This window comes from Lates calcarifer, linkage group LG1 (assembly GCF_001640805.2).
Source record: "Lates calcarifer isolate ASB-BC8 linkage group LG1, TLL_Latcal_v3, whole genome shotgun sequence".
Lineage (NCBI taxonomy): Eukaryota > Metazoa > Chordata > Actinopteri > Centropomidae > Lates > Lates calcarifer.
In genome coordinates, this window is record NC_066833.1 from 4,083,829 (window position 1) to 4,101,604 (window position 17,776).

The 17,776-nt window shown below is 40.5% G+C and overlaps 1 protein-coding gene across 1 annotated transcript in view; it reads left to right on the forward strand.

Moving 5' to 3' along the window:
- The window catches only part of LOC108902464 (diacylglycerol kinase beta), a 117,012-nt gene that overhangs the window by 48,510 nt on the left and 50,726 nt on the right, over positions 1–17,776 (forward strand). Inside the window, 15 exon segments of the mRNA XM_051065722.1 lie at positions 2,085–2,351; positions 3,590–3,742; positions 4,214–4,263; positions 4,681–4,755; positions 5,380–5,409; positions 5,411–5,500; positions 5,884–6,001; positions 7,300–7,388; positions 8,344–8,460; positions 9,497–9,595; positions 10,564–10,674; positions 10,774–10,847; positions 13,634–13,708; positions 16,784–16,869; positions 17,511–17,600. Coding sequence (XP_050921679.1) covers positions 2,085–2,351; positions 3,590–3,742; positions 4,214–4,263; positions 4,681–4,755; positions 5,380–5,409; positions 5,411–5,500; positions 5,884–6,001; positions 7,300–7,388; positions 8,344–8,460; positions 9,497–9,595; positions 10,564–10,674; positions 10,774–10,847; positions 13,634–13,708; positions 16,784–16,869; positions 17,511–17,600 — 1,524 coding nt within the window.

Genomic DNA, 17,776 nt, shown 5'->3' on the forward strand with positions numbered 1-17,776 from the left:
TCCACAAGATGCCGTTTTAAGCCTACAGCTCACAGTTATTTTCATAGTGAATTAATGTGACAATTAATTTGTAAATGAACTGTTTTGTCTATAAAATGTCAGAAAATAGCAGCAAATATTCACATTTTAAAATCTGAAATCCAAGAATGTTTGGAATTTGTGCTTAAAAAAATGACTGAAACAATTAATTGACCATTAGACTATTATAGCAGGCTGGTTAATTTTCCATGAATTAACTAATTGTTTCAGTGCTAGGCAGTTTATCAGGATATGATGTGAGGTCAGCAGCAGATTTTGAACAGAAACTAATCTGGATGGTGCTGCAGCTCCTTATTAAAAACAACAAGAACAAGAACAAAAACATAATATATATATTATATTATATATATATATATTATATGTATATTTCCATATTGAGCAGATTAATCTGATATATGTGTATATATATATAATGATCAGGAAGCTTGAATACAAGTAATGAATTCACTTAATCTTCATATCTGGTTGCTGCAGTGTGTGTGCAACTGATAGAGCCTGCACTGCCACCTGGTGGTTATAATGAATAACACAAGGGGAAAAAATTAGAAGATCTGCACACTGTACTAATAGTTCCCAGTAATTTTAATAAAGCAATGTTTAGATCTACAAGAGATCTTTGTCAGCCATTGTTAAATCTCCAATGTATGTGATCTATGATCTACATTTGGTTACATTTTTCAGCAGTGGCATTTCACACTGTTTCAAAATGTTCTCCTTCCTCACGCTGGCATGCCTTGGCAAACTCTGCAGGTGTATTAAGAGAATGTGGTATGTTATGGTGGTGTTGTCCAGCCCTAGCTCGATTGGTCGAGCCTGTTAGTGAACTGACTCACAGTCATGTAGATTACAATCACCAAAGTGATGAATGTGTTTGTCTCTATATATTGTCTGCTCAGCTTTGTGATGGAGATTAGACAATGCCTGATGAAGCTCTCATGTAGATCAAAACGTTGCTTTGTTAAAATTATTGGGAACTATTAGCACAGTGTGCAGATTTTCTGTCTAATTTTTGCCGCTAGTTCATTTTTTGATCCAGCACCTGTGATTCCAAGTTTTTTGGATGTGCAAGCTCCACACTGTGTTTTTAATCTTGAATAACACAACATGAACCATGCTGTACTGATCAACTCCTTCGCTGTCTTCCAGTGAACCAGGTGGTTCCTAGTCAGAGCAAAGAGACTGGCTGTCTGGACAACTATAGTGAACGTGTCACTATGTCTGATGTGCAGCTTTCTGCTTTTGCTCCAGTGTATTATCCTTCTGTCCTATAATATACTGTACAATAGATAATACAGTAATGTTGCATGACTCAGCTTTCTGCTCCTGAGAAACAATTAAAAAACTGAGCTTTTATTTTAATGTACTTAATTTAACTTATCATCTTATAATTTTGTGCTCACAAAGTTCCTTCTACTAAACTAGATGAACCCATCTAGTTCCTGTAAACAGTCATTGTCTGTTCTTAGAAACTATATATAAAGGACATAAGAATTCTCTTCCTCACTGATGTCTGCCGCTGTCTTTTTTTAATTTTTATTTTGCCTTGAAACAATGACCGACTACAGAAACCTGTTCCATTGACGCAGGCATCTCTATTCAGACTGAAGTGGCCTGTGCCCCCATTACAGGTACCAGTGCAGGCTGGTCATCATCATGGTGATGTCCGTCTTAATGGGACAAGAGTCCTGCTGGCTATAAGCTCCTGTTCCCTTGGTGGTTGGTGTGCTCTTGTGTTGATGTGGTATTTTGCCTGTGGATCAGTGACATTGACTTGATGCTTTGTGAATGGTGTTTGTGTAAAGGTTTGAACGCAGTGTACTAATTTTACCTGCTTCCTGTTGCTCTATGCATTTTTTGTATTTGGGTTGTTGTTGTGAAGTTTGACAGTATTTCTTTGTGTTGCTCCATAGAATGAACCAACTCCACATGCATCTATCATCCTCTCCCATCATCCTCTACTATTTCCATAGTTTCTCTTCAGCCAATTTATCCCTCTTCTCTCTCTCTTTGTTCACTCTTATTTTATCTGGTGGCCACCCCAACAGGGATGAATGGGAAAAGCATCCTGTCTGCGATGGGCCGTCACACGCCGGAGCACTCCAGTGTGATGAGCACAGCAGGCTCTGGAGCCACCACCTCCCCTTGTTCATCCCGCTCCTCCTCGCAGCGTTCAGGGACAGGGGGCCACACGCCTGGGGGCCCCCACCGATCACCTTGCACCCAGGTCAAATCCTCAGAGGGCAGCAGCAGCAATGCCCTGACCCCTAACGCTGGTCCTACCAGGTCGCCAGTGTCCCCCAAACTTTCACCAGGTGAGGTTAGCTACACTGAGACTAGACTGACAGTGAAGGCTCTGGTTTACTTTGACAATTTAATCTGTAATCAGGTTCTTATCAGTCTGCAGAATGACAGTCAGTGCTAATATCTCATGAAGAGTCACAGTGTTAAACCTATAGTATAGTCTGGTTTACTGATACAGTCAGTTTAGGATTTGGTACAATACACAGTGATACAGCATTCACTGATGGATGCACTCACAATATTATTGACATAATTTTGAATGGAAACACATCTCATCATGTCCCTTAACTTTATTTAGATTTTAATGTATTTTCTTATTAATATTCAATTTAACTAATGGTATTTTTATCATTTCATTTAAATTTTGGTTCTGTTATGTTTTAGTTATTTGTGGAGCTACAGCTATTAGTTGATGAATTGATTAATCAGGAACTATTTTAATAATCGATTAATTGGTAATTTTTTGAGCGAAAACTGAAGACTCTTGGAAACTGTAAATAACATGAGACCTCTGACACTTTACTAATGAATGACATTTAACTTCAGCCACTAACATTTGACGTATGCAAATAACATTAGAAACACCTGGGAGCCATAACTGGTCAGATTTAGTTGATTTACTGACATTCATTTTTCACCTCCATGACATGAAAAACATCATGTGGAGTCTGGGCCTGCTCTTGCTCCACTAACATCCCTAGCAAACGTTATTTATTGGGCCTTATTCCCATGATTACAAAAGAAGTCTAATAAAACTTTATAGTTCCTGTTCACTGGAAACAAACTGGGTGATTGCAAGGGAAGGTGAGGACATCTGTTTTAAAATGGTCTCCTGGCATCTGTATCATTTTAGAAGCAACATGAGGAGAGGTAATAGAATAAAAGGTTTTGAGTGCCTTAAAGTGGCATGTGAATGTTTAGGCTATAAACGACTCGTTTCATCCCAGGTGCTGCAAATCCGGTTATGGCTTTTCAGATGTGTTATCCCTGTCACATGATGTCTTACTGTTTTGGTCAGTGGCCTGTGGCATCTGTACTGTAAACAGTGTTTTGTCAAGCTGTTCTCCACTGCTCTGTTTTGTCTCTCTGTTATACTGGCATCAGAGTTCTCTAAAACTGTCAAACTAATCTTTAGATGTGTAATTTACTGGTGCCATCACTCTCCTCCTTCCATTAATTTTACCAGCGGAGTAGAGAGTGTGATTGGTGCTGCGAGTAGCTTTTGAAGACTTGTCTTGTGCATCAACAGAGAGGAGCCACTCCGAGAAGCATTTGTCACTGCGAAGGAGCCCATCGCCCCAGAAAAACTCCCCCCTGCTGTCACCCCAGGTGGTCTTTCTCAAGGACATCGTCTGCTACCTCTCCCTGCTTGAGAGGGGGATGCCGGAGGACAAGCTGGAGTGTGAGTGACAGGGATGGTGGGTCAGCTCCTCTCAGAGGGACATCGAATGGGAGCAGCTGTCGTTTGCAATGTGTGTTTGTGCTCAGGCCACTAATGCTGCTGCTCTCAGTAGCATGTCAGCTCAGGTTGACAGCAAGCGTAATAAGGCTGTTCCCTCCTTCTCTGGCTGCCTCCCCAGGGCCCTAGATGCAGTCATTACACCTCCCACACAGGGCAGGTTGGTGACACGCTTAAGCCCTGCTGTGCCCTATTGACTTCTTTAGTGTCCAAGGCTATATTGGTGCACATTGACAAAGCTAATCTCTACTAACTTGTCCTCATGCAATGGTACAGAAGTAGCACCCTCGTCTTCTTTAACCCTGTGGCCATCTGGAGAGAGTCCAGGAACGAATGTTGCAGCTTCAGAGTGCTACTAATTTTCTCTCGGTATCTGAGTCATCATGGGATCTCTGCTTTCTCGTTTCCCTCTAGTCATGTTCCGGCTGTATGACACAGACGGCAACGGTCTGCTGGACAGCTCGGTGAGTGGTCTCTCTCACTCCATGCTGTTATACCCTCTCCCCCTTTTCCTCATATGTCTCTCTGTGTTTTGTCTCTCACTTTGCCCTTTTGCACACGGCAGCTCCAAGAATAGTAACAGTGACAGCAGTTGTGTTTACATGAGATCATTTGAAATGGTTCTGTTCAGTTTAATATTAGCCATGTGCTGCAGTGATCAGATAAACAGACACATAGGTTACATAGTCAGGTAATACAGACTTAATCACACTGAACTTTTCTAACACTTCACACCACAAGCTGGAGAAATTTCACATTTCTCATGCCTGTCATCCATGTTTGAAATGTATGAGAGGTGATTACTTTAATAGAAGGTAAAGCCAGGGAGGCCATTTTCATCTCTTTGGCCTGTAAGGTACAGTATGTCTTTGTTTTTGTAGGAGCTGGATCGCATCATCAATCAGATGGTGCATGTGGCAGAGTATCTGGAGTGGGATTCAACAGAACTACGGCCGGTGAGCAAAGAAACACTCTCAACTGTAACAAAGTCTGACTCAAACAGAAAGTCAAATATAAATACTCCCCATCTGTGAAGGTCATTATTTACTCACAGTTAACTTAAACACCCAGAAAGTGGATTTTAATTTCAAAAAGGTATAAAAACAATAACTTACTTGAAACAGCTTTCTTAGCAAAGTGCCTCTAAGACAAACAACTGTTTTGCACATTTTGTGGTCATAGAGGAATGAATAGTTGTCATATTTGATTTTCATTCACAGTTTCACCATTAGGCCTGTACTGTGAATTGAACCGAATCCTGCTGAGTGTATCAGCACCGCTACAATAAAACATTATCACAGCTAATCATAACATTTGCACCTATATCTATTTATAGAGGTGTATTTATTATATGCAATACATTTATTGCAACACTATATAATCACAAGTTCATTTCCATCTGCACTCGCTATAGTAGTATATAGTCTTTCTGTTTGTTTTTAACCACTAAAAAGCTTATTTATTAAGAATTATTTAACAGAAGATTTAATAATATTTGAGTAGTCTGCCTGGAACTGACTGTGACTTTTCTCCACTGTGCAGACAGTCTGAGCATCTGAGTTATATCTCTGTCACTTTAGATCCTGAAGGAGATGATGGAGGAAATCGACTTATGACAGAGATGGGACAGTCACGCTGGAGGAGTGGATCAGAGGAGGCCTCACCACCATCCCTTTACTGGTCCTGCTGGGCATGGATACGGTATATATTAGTGTCTCTGTGTGTGCATGTTTTTTTTCTTCACACTTTTGAACTGGTGTTTTTTAGTGCAGAGGAACTTTTTTGTGGCATTTTTACACTACACTAGACTCTTTTGAGGCTTGTGCAAAAATAATTCTGTTTAAAAACACTTGACAACAATACACTAATATGTCAGTTTCTTCTGAACAGTTACAAAATGGCAAAAAAAGTTATATCTTGTTACGTTAATTGAGGTCTGCTTAAACTGTTTTCAAGCCTTTTAGCTCACAAATTAAGTAAACAAGGGTTTGGATCAGTCTGTTTATAGCACTCATCCTCAAAAGACAAAGCTGACCCATTAAAAGAATAGTTTCCATGCGTCATCTATCTTTTTTTGTTCCTAGAATGTACAGGAGGATGGGCAGCATGTTTGGCGTCTGAAGCACTTCAACAAACCAGCCTACTGTAACTACTGCCATACTATGCTGCTCGGAGTTCGCAAGCAGGGCCTCTGCTGCTCCTGTGAGTCTCTCTGACTGATTGCCTTTCTCTGTCAGTTTACATCTCCTTGTGTCCATTATTCCCCTCTTCTAACTTCCTCTTCTCTCTATCTCTGTCATTATCTCTTCATCTGTCCCTCCATCATTATCTGTTTTTCGTTTACTCTCTGCCTCTGACTCAAATTTAAGTAGTTTGTTGAGCCTGAGAGCATCTGAGTCACTGCTGTTTTTCAATTAAAAGTCCTCACAATGATCATTAAAAAAACATTAACAATCCCATTATGTGTAATTTCATTACTGATTGAATTCTGCCAGGGAGCAGTTCTTGAGGTTTGTGTTGTTGTCACTGTTGGATTCAAGCACTCACTTATTGTCTAAAATGATCTCCAATGTGGAAAATTGTTCATTAAATTCCCTGCAAACTGTCTTTTTGGTTGCAGCTATTAAGATTACAGAGGACCAATGAGAAGTTTAAAGTGGCAATGGATAACTTTACGTCCTAGTATTAGTTGTATTATTAAAGAAGAATATAGTAAGTTTGACCCTGCTCATTTTAGAGAGGTCACCACCAGGAAAGGAGTTATTTATTTAGGTTGTCAAACAGACAATGAATCATCTTCTGGCTGCCACTAAAAGCCCAGCTACTGTCCATACAAGAAACCCTGTTCTCAGTGTTATGATAAAGACAGAGTTGGTCACGTGGTTGTATTAATAAGTAGGCAGATTTTGTTACTCACTGATCTAGTAGAAATAATGACAACTAACTCAAGTCCTGCAGCTCTTCATAGCTGGACTGGCCATAGGAACTACTGGGACAAATCCTGGTGGGTCAGTGGACTGAAAAAAAAAATCCATAAAGTCAGTCCCAGAGAATAAGTCCAGGGCTGAATATCTGTCCCAGTCTCTCTATCAGTTTCTATTACTCTCCCTCTTTGCCTTCTTTGCCTCCTCCAACTCCTCTGGCTCCCCGACCATTTCCACTACCTGAAAGCTCCTGATGGCTACCAGGGAAACAAAAGCACTGTCCTCTCTCTCTCCGGCACACTCGAACCTTCATTTTTTGTGAAAATTGACACCATGTGGCAAGCTTATAAGGAACCAATTTTAACTATGATGGTGTTGTTTTTCTACACAACCACACTGTGCAATCAGAATTTACTTTTTTTAATTTACAATAAGTTAGAACAAAAAAATGTCTCTTGCCACTTTAAGATAGTGTTAAATATAAAAAATGAGGAATGCGTCACATGCTATTGTTGAGGCTGTGATGTAAAGTTTACAGAGTTCTACAGACTGCTCTCTCTTGTTGTTTTCCTTCAGTATGCAAGTACACAGTGCACGAACGCTGTGTGTCCAAAGACATCGCTGCCTGCATCAGCACCTACGCCAAGTCACGTAGACACACCAATGTAAGTACAAACACAGCCCATGAAAAGGCTTCATTCTGTACATGAAAATGTTGTGATGGTAACATGGGCTGGTGCTGCGGGGTAATGAGACAGGAACACTGAACAGTTTGTCAAGCAGATTCCCACTGGCACATGGTCCTGTTTAACAGAGCAGAGAGGATCATGGGATGGTCGGTGAGGTCATGCAAGGTTTTTTATCTGGTTAACGTCCTCTGTATTTTAGCAGTGATGTGATTGGGCAGTTGAGGATGATTTCTCTCTGGCTCGGCTCACATGCTGATTACAATCTGTAGAGTTTTGTTCTTTTATTTGTGCTTTTATTCAGTTCTGGATCATGACCAAAACTTACTGTGAGACCTTTGCAAAACATTCTCCCGTCTTGCTTGTTTTTATGTATTTGCTATTAATTATTGAGTTAATTTGTTTTTGACTGTTACTCAAACAAAACACGCACTTCCACCCTTGGCATTTTTCACTTTTTTCTCACATTTTTATCAGCAACCCTAAAGACTATAGATTCTTGCAACTGAGACGTGGATCACTGCAGGTGTGTCTGCTTTGCTAAAAAAAAGAAAACTTCCATTGAAGCTACACAAAGGCAAAATCATCTGTGCTTTGTGTACAGCAGAGCTTGAAGTCAATAAAGGAATATTTTGTTTTTTATCTAGCACAGCAACTAAGTGTCTCAGCTGTTGTGGTCCTGTGGTTATTTTTAGCTTCATTGTTACTTACAGATAAACAGTGTTTTTAATAGTTGCATTTGTAGCCAGTAGTTTTGAAATACAGTTCAAAGCCAGTATTTCACTTTTTTTGTTTGGGCCCCTTAATACAAATTATAATATCCTGAGCCCTAAATTATGTTTACAACCAGACTAATTAAAATGCTAAGAACTTAGCTACTGAATGCTACCTAACACTGAATATTGGATTTTTTGTTCCCTCTCTTGCCCTCCAGGCTATGCAGCATGTATGGATGGAGGGTAACTCTCCTACCAAGTGCGACCGCTGTCACAGAAGCATCAAGTGTTACCAGGGTTTAACGGGCCTGCACTGTGTCTGGTGTCAGATCACTGTGAGTTTTTGCCTTATGAAGACACAGGTGCACTTGTAACATGTTAATCTACAGTGGCCACATTCCAGACTTTTTACTTGACCAAAAAAAAAAGCATTGTAAGTATGCAGAAGTATCACCTGGAAGTCACCTGGAAGTATTATCATTTTTGTTGTTTATCTGTTGAGGCCACTTTAAAGTCTGGCGCTCTCACTCTTACAGGCTGGGACATTGCAGCTGGCAGTTTATTATACACCTGTACAGTCCTGTAAAAAAAAACATCCCCTTGTGAATGTTGTTGTAATGTTTAATTTTTGCTGACATTGTTTTAGAGAGGTGTTCATTCAATTTCATGATCATTTTGGAGGCTGCAGTTTGTGGTGCTGACGAATTGTATAACATTGTACATTATAGGTGTTTCTATTATTTTGTCTATCAATGAAAATCACCTCTCTGTATACTGTAATTTTACACTGTTTAAAAACTGAACATTATAACTTCCATGAAGTGAGGATTCACTGCAGGACTGTTGTATTAGACTGTATTGGTTTGAGCTGGGGGTTCCTAATAGACTGCCAACTAAGTGTACATTCATTCCATTCATTCCTTAGAGACTAACCTACCCTCAACCACAACTGCTTTAAGCAAGACCCCAAATGTTAACCAAACAGTGATCCTTAAAATTTTATGGTGTACTTCATAGGGATCAGCCTTTCGTCCCCTGTTAGAACTGTGTAACTGTGTGAATGACACTGCTTTTCACTTCCACTAGATGTCACCAGTGACTTAGAGTTTGTTCAACAGTAATCCTGCTGTCCAGACACTCAAGTTAACAAAGCACTTGTTATCATCTCTGCATAAATAAATATTCTGCATAGACATACACATGAATAACTTAATGACTGATACTGTATGGCCTGTCAAACTGTAGGTATATCCTGTCAGGAGAACGACCTCAGAAGTGCAGCGTTTCATACTGGTAGCATTTGATGTACTCAGTCTCACAGATGGATTACGCCCACAGTTCTTATGTTTCTGCTTGTCCTCTCCTCTGTAGCTCCATAATAAGTGTGCGTCTAATGTGAAGCCAGAGTGTGATGGAGGAGCCTTGAGGGACCACACTCTGTTGCCCTCATACATCTGCCCCGTTGTCTTGGTGAGAATGCTTTTTTCTCTGCTGTCCATGTGCAAGATCACACACATGTACAACACAGACTTTCATTCACTGAAAAATATAATATTTGAAGTTCAGTATAATTCAGACTTTTCCCAAAATTTTATATATACACACACCTTTTTTAAGCATATATACATATATGCTTAAAAATGGAATATGATACCTGTAACAGTAACTCTGTGAGCAAGACTCTTTAGAGCTATAAGTCTGAACCAACAGCTGTTGCAGTGGATTCTAAAATGCTTTGCACAGATAGAATCAGGAGACTCAAGCTTTCAAACTATGTACAATCTGTCGAGGTTGTGTGAAGACTGAGTCTGGTACAGACCTAAAGTAGTGCTATCCAGGTGGGACAGTGTATTTTAAAAATGGGTAATGGCTCCTGGAAAGCTCTCTGTGGAGGTACTCCAGGAAGGTCCAAATGAGAGGAGAACCTGGGGAAGACACAGACCTGGGAATGCCTCAGGAGCTCAAAAACATAGATAAGTAGGACGTTCGGATTATCTTGCTCGGCCTGTTGCCAACACCACCTGGATGAGCAGTGGAGATTGGAAGCATTGATAACTGAGCTGGCTGTATCCTTGACATGCTTTCCCCTGACATCTCATGCCAGACCTGTGACCACTGAACACCTGCATCAATTTCACACTCAGTGATGATTCTATTTTTGTGGTCTGACTTCTCAGTTTCCCCCACAAATACATACATGCAAGTTGAGGTGTATGGAAATCCATATTCACAGTGGTCCTGCTGTACATTATAGACTCATGCACCTGCAGAACTCTTGAAGTTTATTTTGAAAGGGAAAATGCATGTATGTTAATAGGTAGAGTATCTGTAAATCGTGATATGTTTCTGCTTCTGTGCTATATCCTGTCATATGAGATAGGCGCATAATGTTATAAATAAGACCTTTGGCCATTGAATCAATCTTCCTCTGTTCACAGGACCGTCACTCTGTGGTGAAGCGTGGTGAGGGGGAGTCGCCACCCAGCACCAGCCCTGACGACACCAATCAGACTTTCAAATTCTCCCCTGGAGACGGACAAGCACTGCAGGTAAGCCAGTCTGTCACCCGGCAGAAATCCATCCTCCTGTCCTGCAGGTTGTTGCTGGTTGGCAGATGCATGAATCTGTTTTTCCCTCCTTGTTTCCAGATCACCCCTCTCCCAGGTACTCACCCGCTCCTGGTCCTGGTCAATCCCAAGAGTGGAGGGAGGCAGGGGGAACGGTAAGTTGGGCCTTCTGCTGTGGTTACATGGTCTTCTCCACTATTTACACTAATTATATGTGGGCAGTTAATTGACTCCAAATGAACACTTGATCATTTTACAGGTCAAAGGTAAGTATTATAGCATTATATTTTTTGGGTTTAATTTTTCAAAACAAATTCTTAGTGGTGTTTATTGGTAGGTTTTGGGGTTTATTAGTTTTAAAAAATCATTCAAAAAAGTGAGACCACTGCATGGATCTACATGTGTGGAGATCTTTTCTATCTTCTTGGACGTGTTGACTGGGTAGAGCGGTGGTCAGGGTAAAAACAGTAAACAAAATATTGCTTTATGTCTTAGTTTATTTCCCCTTTTAAGTTCTTGTCCATTCTGCATGTCAGTTTAAGCTTTTCTTTTTTCCTCATTTCAGGAAATTGAATTTGACCATTTATTTATTTATTTGATAAGGACAGCACTCATTAATCAACAGAAAAAGACAGTATTAGGTCTATAGGCTCATCTGTTACCCTCACCAGTTCTTAAGGCAGCAGTAAGTAACTAATCACAACTGTCTACAACTAATACACAATACAATCTAATGTAACAAACAAGGCACCATGATTAAGTAATAACACTGCATAAAAAAGGCTGATTTGTTTATTACGTTATTTCTTGTGATTTTATTTTGGAGGACTCTGATGCATGATCAGCCAGCAGCTCATTCCCCACTTTCCTCACTTTTTATAAACTGAAGCATTTTCTTGGCCATGTTCAGTACAAGAAGACCACTTTACCATGAGCTGTGATGATTTGGAAACAACCATTTTAGATTGTAAGCCTTAAAGATAATTTACATATCAAGTATAGTATCTTCCTCTGGGGGATATTCTGAGGATGTGAACTGTAAGATCACATACTGTATATGGACTTAGCTGGATGCACAAAAATAGTAGGATAAAATCTCACTATTATTAGAGGTCTTTTGAGATATTATCAGGGAATCACAGCACTTTAGGAGGCTGATTTCTGTCACAGAGGGCACTATGGTTTCTACACCTCCCTGTTGCCCCTCTGAATGCTGTAGGTGTAATTTAAAGATGAAGGGGGCTTTATTGTTGCATTTCTCCCCACCTAGCTCACAACAGAGACCAATCTGTTGCTCTGCCTCAGCCTGACACATTACCATAGCAACACGCTCTTTATTACCATTAGAAAGGAAATTATCCTCTATTAATAGACATTACAAGAGCAGAAGAAAAATTCATCACAGGAAACCAGAGGCTTTTGTATTGCTATTTTGGTCTGCATTAAGTTTTTTTTCTTAGTTTCATAACATGTTTAGTTTAACTGGTGAATGCAACTTATTTGCTGTATAGAAGTTGTATAAACCACTGAATTGTTATCATTATTATCCAGTAATTCAAACATATCAATATCTCATGTACCTCTCTGTATCATACATTTCTAATGCACAAGGCTTCGCCATCTATTTTCCTGTTTATATAATATATTCAAGTAGTCTGAAATGAAATGAAACAACTGATGGGATATTAGAAGCATATTAGGAGCTTGTAAAACCTGCATGAGACGTGCATGACGATGATTGCACAGGCTTCAATGAGCATTTTATGTAACTCTCACAGGGTTACAGGAAAGTGCTGTGTCAATGTGCAGCTCGCTAACACGCTCAACAGTTTGTGAGAGCAAAAGATGGAAGAGTGAAGAGCATGCAAACTAAAACTCTCCACTTCTTTCATATCATGCCTCTCGTTCCTAGATTATTTCTGTACAGTTCAGACACAAACTGCAGCTCCACTTCAGAACTGACTATTTAAGATGTGTGTGGAGGTTGTACACAAGTCATTTCACATGCATTCAGTGAAACTATATGATGCTTACACTAGCTAGTTCTATGGCAGAACTATTTCATAAAATTCATTCCATCATTCTATATCCCTGAAACAACAACCTGATATACATGTTATCTCTGGAACCTTTGGAATCTCATGTAGAACAACAAAAGACTGTCCTTACAGAGTTTCTGTGCTGTACACTGTGCAATGTTGGGCTGTCATAGACAGAACTGAGAGAAATGTGGTGATTATTTGGTTGTCAATCCAAAGCAGTGGTTCTGATCACACTGACAGCCAATTTCGAGCTTTAGAAAGTCTCATAATGTGACTGTTGCCACGAACCACATCTACAAACCTGTCACGACTCAGACACACAGATGTAAGGCTCAAACAGTTCACCTTTCTTTAACATTAGCACAGGCAAAAGGAGGTAAAGGCTCAGGCGAGGGGTGAAGTCAGCAGGCAGCTGAACATCAGACTCAAATAGACAAAAAAGGCAACAGGCAAAAGGCAAAGTCCAAAAATATGCAGGAGGTCAAAAACTGGCAGGCAGAGGCAGTTAGATATAAAAAAGGCTGGAACACTGTGGCTGAGATGGCACAATCTGGCAGAGTACAAGTGGAAGTGAGACAGTATATATATATATACTAGGGAGCTAATGAGGGAACAGGTGAGCAGATGGGTGGGGATGGGGAATCAGGTGACTGGATAGGCAGGAGGGACTCAGGTTACAGAAGGGCAGAAAATGGATCAGAAATAGCATGAAATACAACCAAAATATTGTTAGGCTCATTCAGCACAATGTAACATGTACTGAAGCTGCATCATCACTGTTACTTCACAGTATGTAAGGGCCTCAAGAATCTCTAACCTGGAATATTGAACTCCTATAAGTCTGATGAAGTAACTGGTCGCTGTAATTCATGCTGTTTCTTGTCTTTCTCCTCTTTCAGGGTACTGAGGAAGTTCAGGTACCTACTAAACCCCAGACAGGTGTACAGTTTGGAACGAGAGGGACCAATGGTAGGGTAAGTCTGTCGCATTTGCTCTATCACTGCTTTAATGGATAGAGAACTAATGAGAAATAACACGGTGGAGGATCCAACTGTATAAAAGATGAAAAAAATACCAATATATCAATTGTAAGTCTCATTTGGACAGAGTTTATTTCTTGAGTTGAGTGTTGCATGTCCTGATGAAAGATTCATCATGTCTTCTTAAGGTCTTTTTAAAAAGTATGCAAACTTCATCTTTCAGCTTATAAAGAATTGATATAAAGAGCCAGACACAAAGACATAAAGCCATCATTTATTAATAGATAAAAAGCAGGCGTGCCAGTTATATATTTTACAGTGACTTAAAGCTACATCAGGAGAAAATCATGAATATGAAGCAGAAGTGCAATGGTTCAGTCAGGGAGCTGTGCTGTTAAACCACTTCTTTCCTTCATGTCAAATTAACCTGCTGTGGAGGTCGGGGAAGGAGATTGGAGAATAGGAATGCTGCATTACTGCTATGGTGTGCATTTGACCTCTTGACACACACACACACTCATATATACGTCAGAGCTGAGCACAGCGTGTTCTCCATTCACAGAAGAAAAAACGACCTACACAGCACAAGCGGCGCAAATGCTTTCACCTTGGCGGTGAAGCTCTCCCTCCACCATCCTTTCATTTCCATTTGTGCGAATCTCTCTCCCCCCTTGTCTCTTCGTGCCTCTCTCTCTCTGACTCTCTGTCACGACAAGCAGAGCCACTGCCCTCGAGAGCCCATTGTAGGAAAAGCGACCTGATGACGCACTCAGGTCTTAGGGGAGGATGCTGTAGATGATACGTGCAGCATCAAGCACAAAGACTGTTACTCTGATGTGGCATTGGACCCTGAATAGATGTCAGTGATGTAATGTTGAGTTTTAGTAGTTTTTGTTCAGTGATAGGAACAATCCATCTTCCCAAGAATGTCATCACCTATCAAACCAATCACACACATTAGGTCAAAAGTGATAAAATATGCATTCTATTCATGATAAAATGTTTTCAGCACTCCAGCCTTCCTGAGAACATTTTGTTGTGATTGGGACTTACAGTAATCATGTAATTATCACTAAAGAAGCTCCTTTGTTGTGCTCAACTCCACATGGTCTGAGTGCAGGGGCCTTTTCATGCCTTAAAGGAGGTGATGTAATTACTGTTGCTGAGCAGAGGGAGACTTGGTGCCGGTGCTGCTAAGAGGCGGAGAGAGGCTCGGCAGAATGCATAAACATAAACACATGTACACAAATAAACACACAGGGCTGAATGAGGGTCTGTGTCACGCAGAGGGTTAACCTGCTCTCGTCTGAACTCTCCACAACTGTTACCATGGGCTCCCTAGCAACAGGCTCAGCAGGCTTTGAGGTGAGAGGCAGCGCCACACTCTGAGAAATTTGTTTGGATGTTATTAGCTCGCTGTAAACTTCCAGTCATTACAGAAACTGTCTCCTCCACTTGGCTCGTTGATGGCGCACATGTTTCTCCTGAGCTGTCAAACATAAAGCATAGCTACAAACAGTCAGGATCAGGTGGCCCAATTAAAATTTGATGCTAACACAGACTGGTTTCGGTTGGATGTGATACACAGCTCCATGTTGTGAAAATGTCCCCAAGGCTAGTGCATGTCGGTGTAGTTTCTCTGCACGGCCATTAGAGAGGGCTGTCTGCCTCGTGGCCTCACCATCATCTGACCTGATCCAGAAATAATCCACCACCTACTTTTATTCGAGTGGACCACTGAGAACATCCGAGCAGGAGTATCTGTTTGGTTTCAACTGTTTACATTTAGGAGAATTTAGCTGGGATTATGTTGTGTCAGGTACCAAATGAGACATGAAATCAAATCCAGGAAGTCCAGTTCAAGATTTTAAGATTCATCAAAGTGGACACTATTTTATTCATGCATTTGTTTACACAAGGGCTTAAGTCAGTCTTAATGCGGTGTAAGTGATTCCAACTAACCCCTCTGTAAGACTCCACCTAATTGTAAGCAATTTGTTCTTTAAAAAGGTTGGATAATTTCCTGAGTATTTATTGTAATGAAGGAACATGTCTCCCAGTCAAACCTCACTGATGGGTTTTTAATAATTTGTGGACAACAGTAAAGCTTTATTTATCAGATTTGGATACACAGAGAGCACTTGTTTGTGAAACATCTGAGGTATTGTTAGAAGTAGGATTTTAATCAAATCCTTCAAATGTGATTGGATTACAAATATGGTGCAGTGAGTTATGGAGCTGTAGAGGACTGTTGGCCTACACCTCCACCTCCCTCACCTGTATAATTAGATCAGAAAGAGGAAGACCAAGGATAAATGAATCAATTAGACCTCAACCACAGTTTTTGGAAATGTAAACAAAGTTTTTGTCAGCTGATATCCAAATACACACTTCCCATTATATCTCTCTACTAGCCAGACTTGAGTCCAACTCAGGACTCGTGACTCGACTCGAGCACTGAGGACTTGAGACTCGAGACTCGACTCTGACGAGATGACGATTAAACCAGGGATGGGGCATTAGAGCTTCACTGTTGAGTCAGCGCCACCTATAACACTGAGTAACTGTTCACTTCATAACCCACGCTGTATTCATTTTAACATGAAGGCATGGTTTGGAGGGTCTTGGGCTGTTACTGTGCAGGACCAGGTGGTCGGCGTGAAAGGGGTCAGTGCCCTGTATGCAGCTGTCTCATGACGGAGACAGATGAAAGCTACTGTCGACACCTTTATCCCAACACACATTAAAAGTCCCTTTGAAGGGCACGCACTCTGTGACTGTGGTTTCTAGGGAAAGGGGTGGAGTGAACGCAGCTGGTGAGGGAACACATTGATTAAACTCTCTTTCTCTGTGTCTCTCTGCTCTTCTGCCTTTCAGTTCAGTGCATTAAATCATTAGATCAGAGCTTAGAAAATCACTGTCTTAACCATTATGATTATTGCCTATAATAACATTCTCGATACACTTTGACGCTGAGTTTGAGGAGCCTTGTGTAGAGAGAACTTACCTTTGTAAAACACTTGTTTCTGTACATGTTGGTTCAAACCACCGGATCTTCTGTTCTCTTAGGCTCAACTTTTTCCATGATGTCCCTGATTTCCGGGTGCTAGCTTGTGGAGGTGACGGCACAGTGGGCTGGATCCTTGACTGTATAGGTACACTGCTTCTATTCTACAGACTAATGACAACAGTTACATACCTGTTCACCACGTTAAACTCTTCTTTTTAGAGGATCATTCCAGTTTATTACAACTTTGATCTTGTAATTTTATAACCCTGAACATTTTTGTCTGTTGTGATAATACTGCACTGTAATTGCTGTGTCATCTGTAAAAAGAACCCCCAGGTTAGCCAAACTTATTTATCAGGGACATGAAGAGGTGAAGAAGTATACTTAGACTGACTCCAAGCCACAAAATTTGTTCACAAAGACAGTTTCTGTTCCAGTCCCAGTTGAATAGTCCAACACCAAGAGGGCTGAATCAGGAATATGAAACACTGTTCATACTTTTGTAAATTCAAATTTATTTTTTTTAGAGCTTCTTTTTGTTTAATGCATATGTGTGCAGATTTTATAAAGTGACTTTATATATATATGATATTTCTTGTACAACATTTAACTTTTTCCAGCTCTCATTTACCCAAACTATATATCTTAGTGACTAAAAGTTTATCATGAAGCAACAAAGTTCCACTAAAATCAGACTTTTCTTTTAACTCATCCGTTGAGCTAAAAACTGTTGTTCCAAGGTCTGTTCAACCAACCAAACATAAGATCGACCTGTTTGTTTTGCAGATAAAGCCAGCTTTGCCAGGCACCCTCCAGTGGCCATCCTCCCTCTGGGCACAGGGAACGACCTGGCACGCTGCTTACGCTGGGGAGGAGGTGAGGCACTCACTCAATCATCTGTGTGTGTTCAGTCTTTCACAATATGTCCATCCCTTTGCACACATTTATTAATCTCAAACCTGTAATAACTGATGTTGTAACAAGTTGTGAACACAACACTAACATATTATCACCTTTTAAGTTGATATGGAGCAGTTGCTTATTTACTGTAC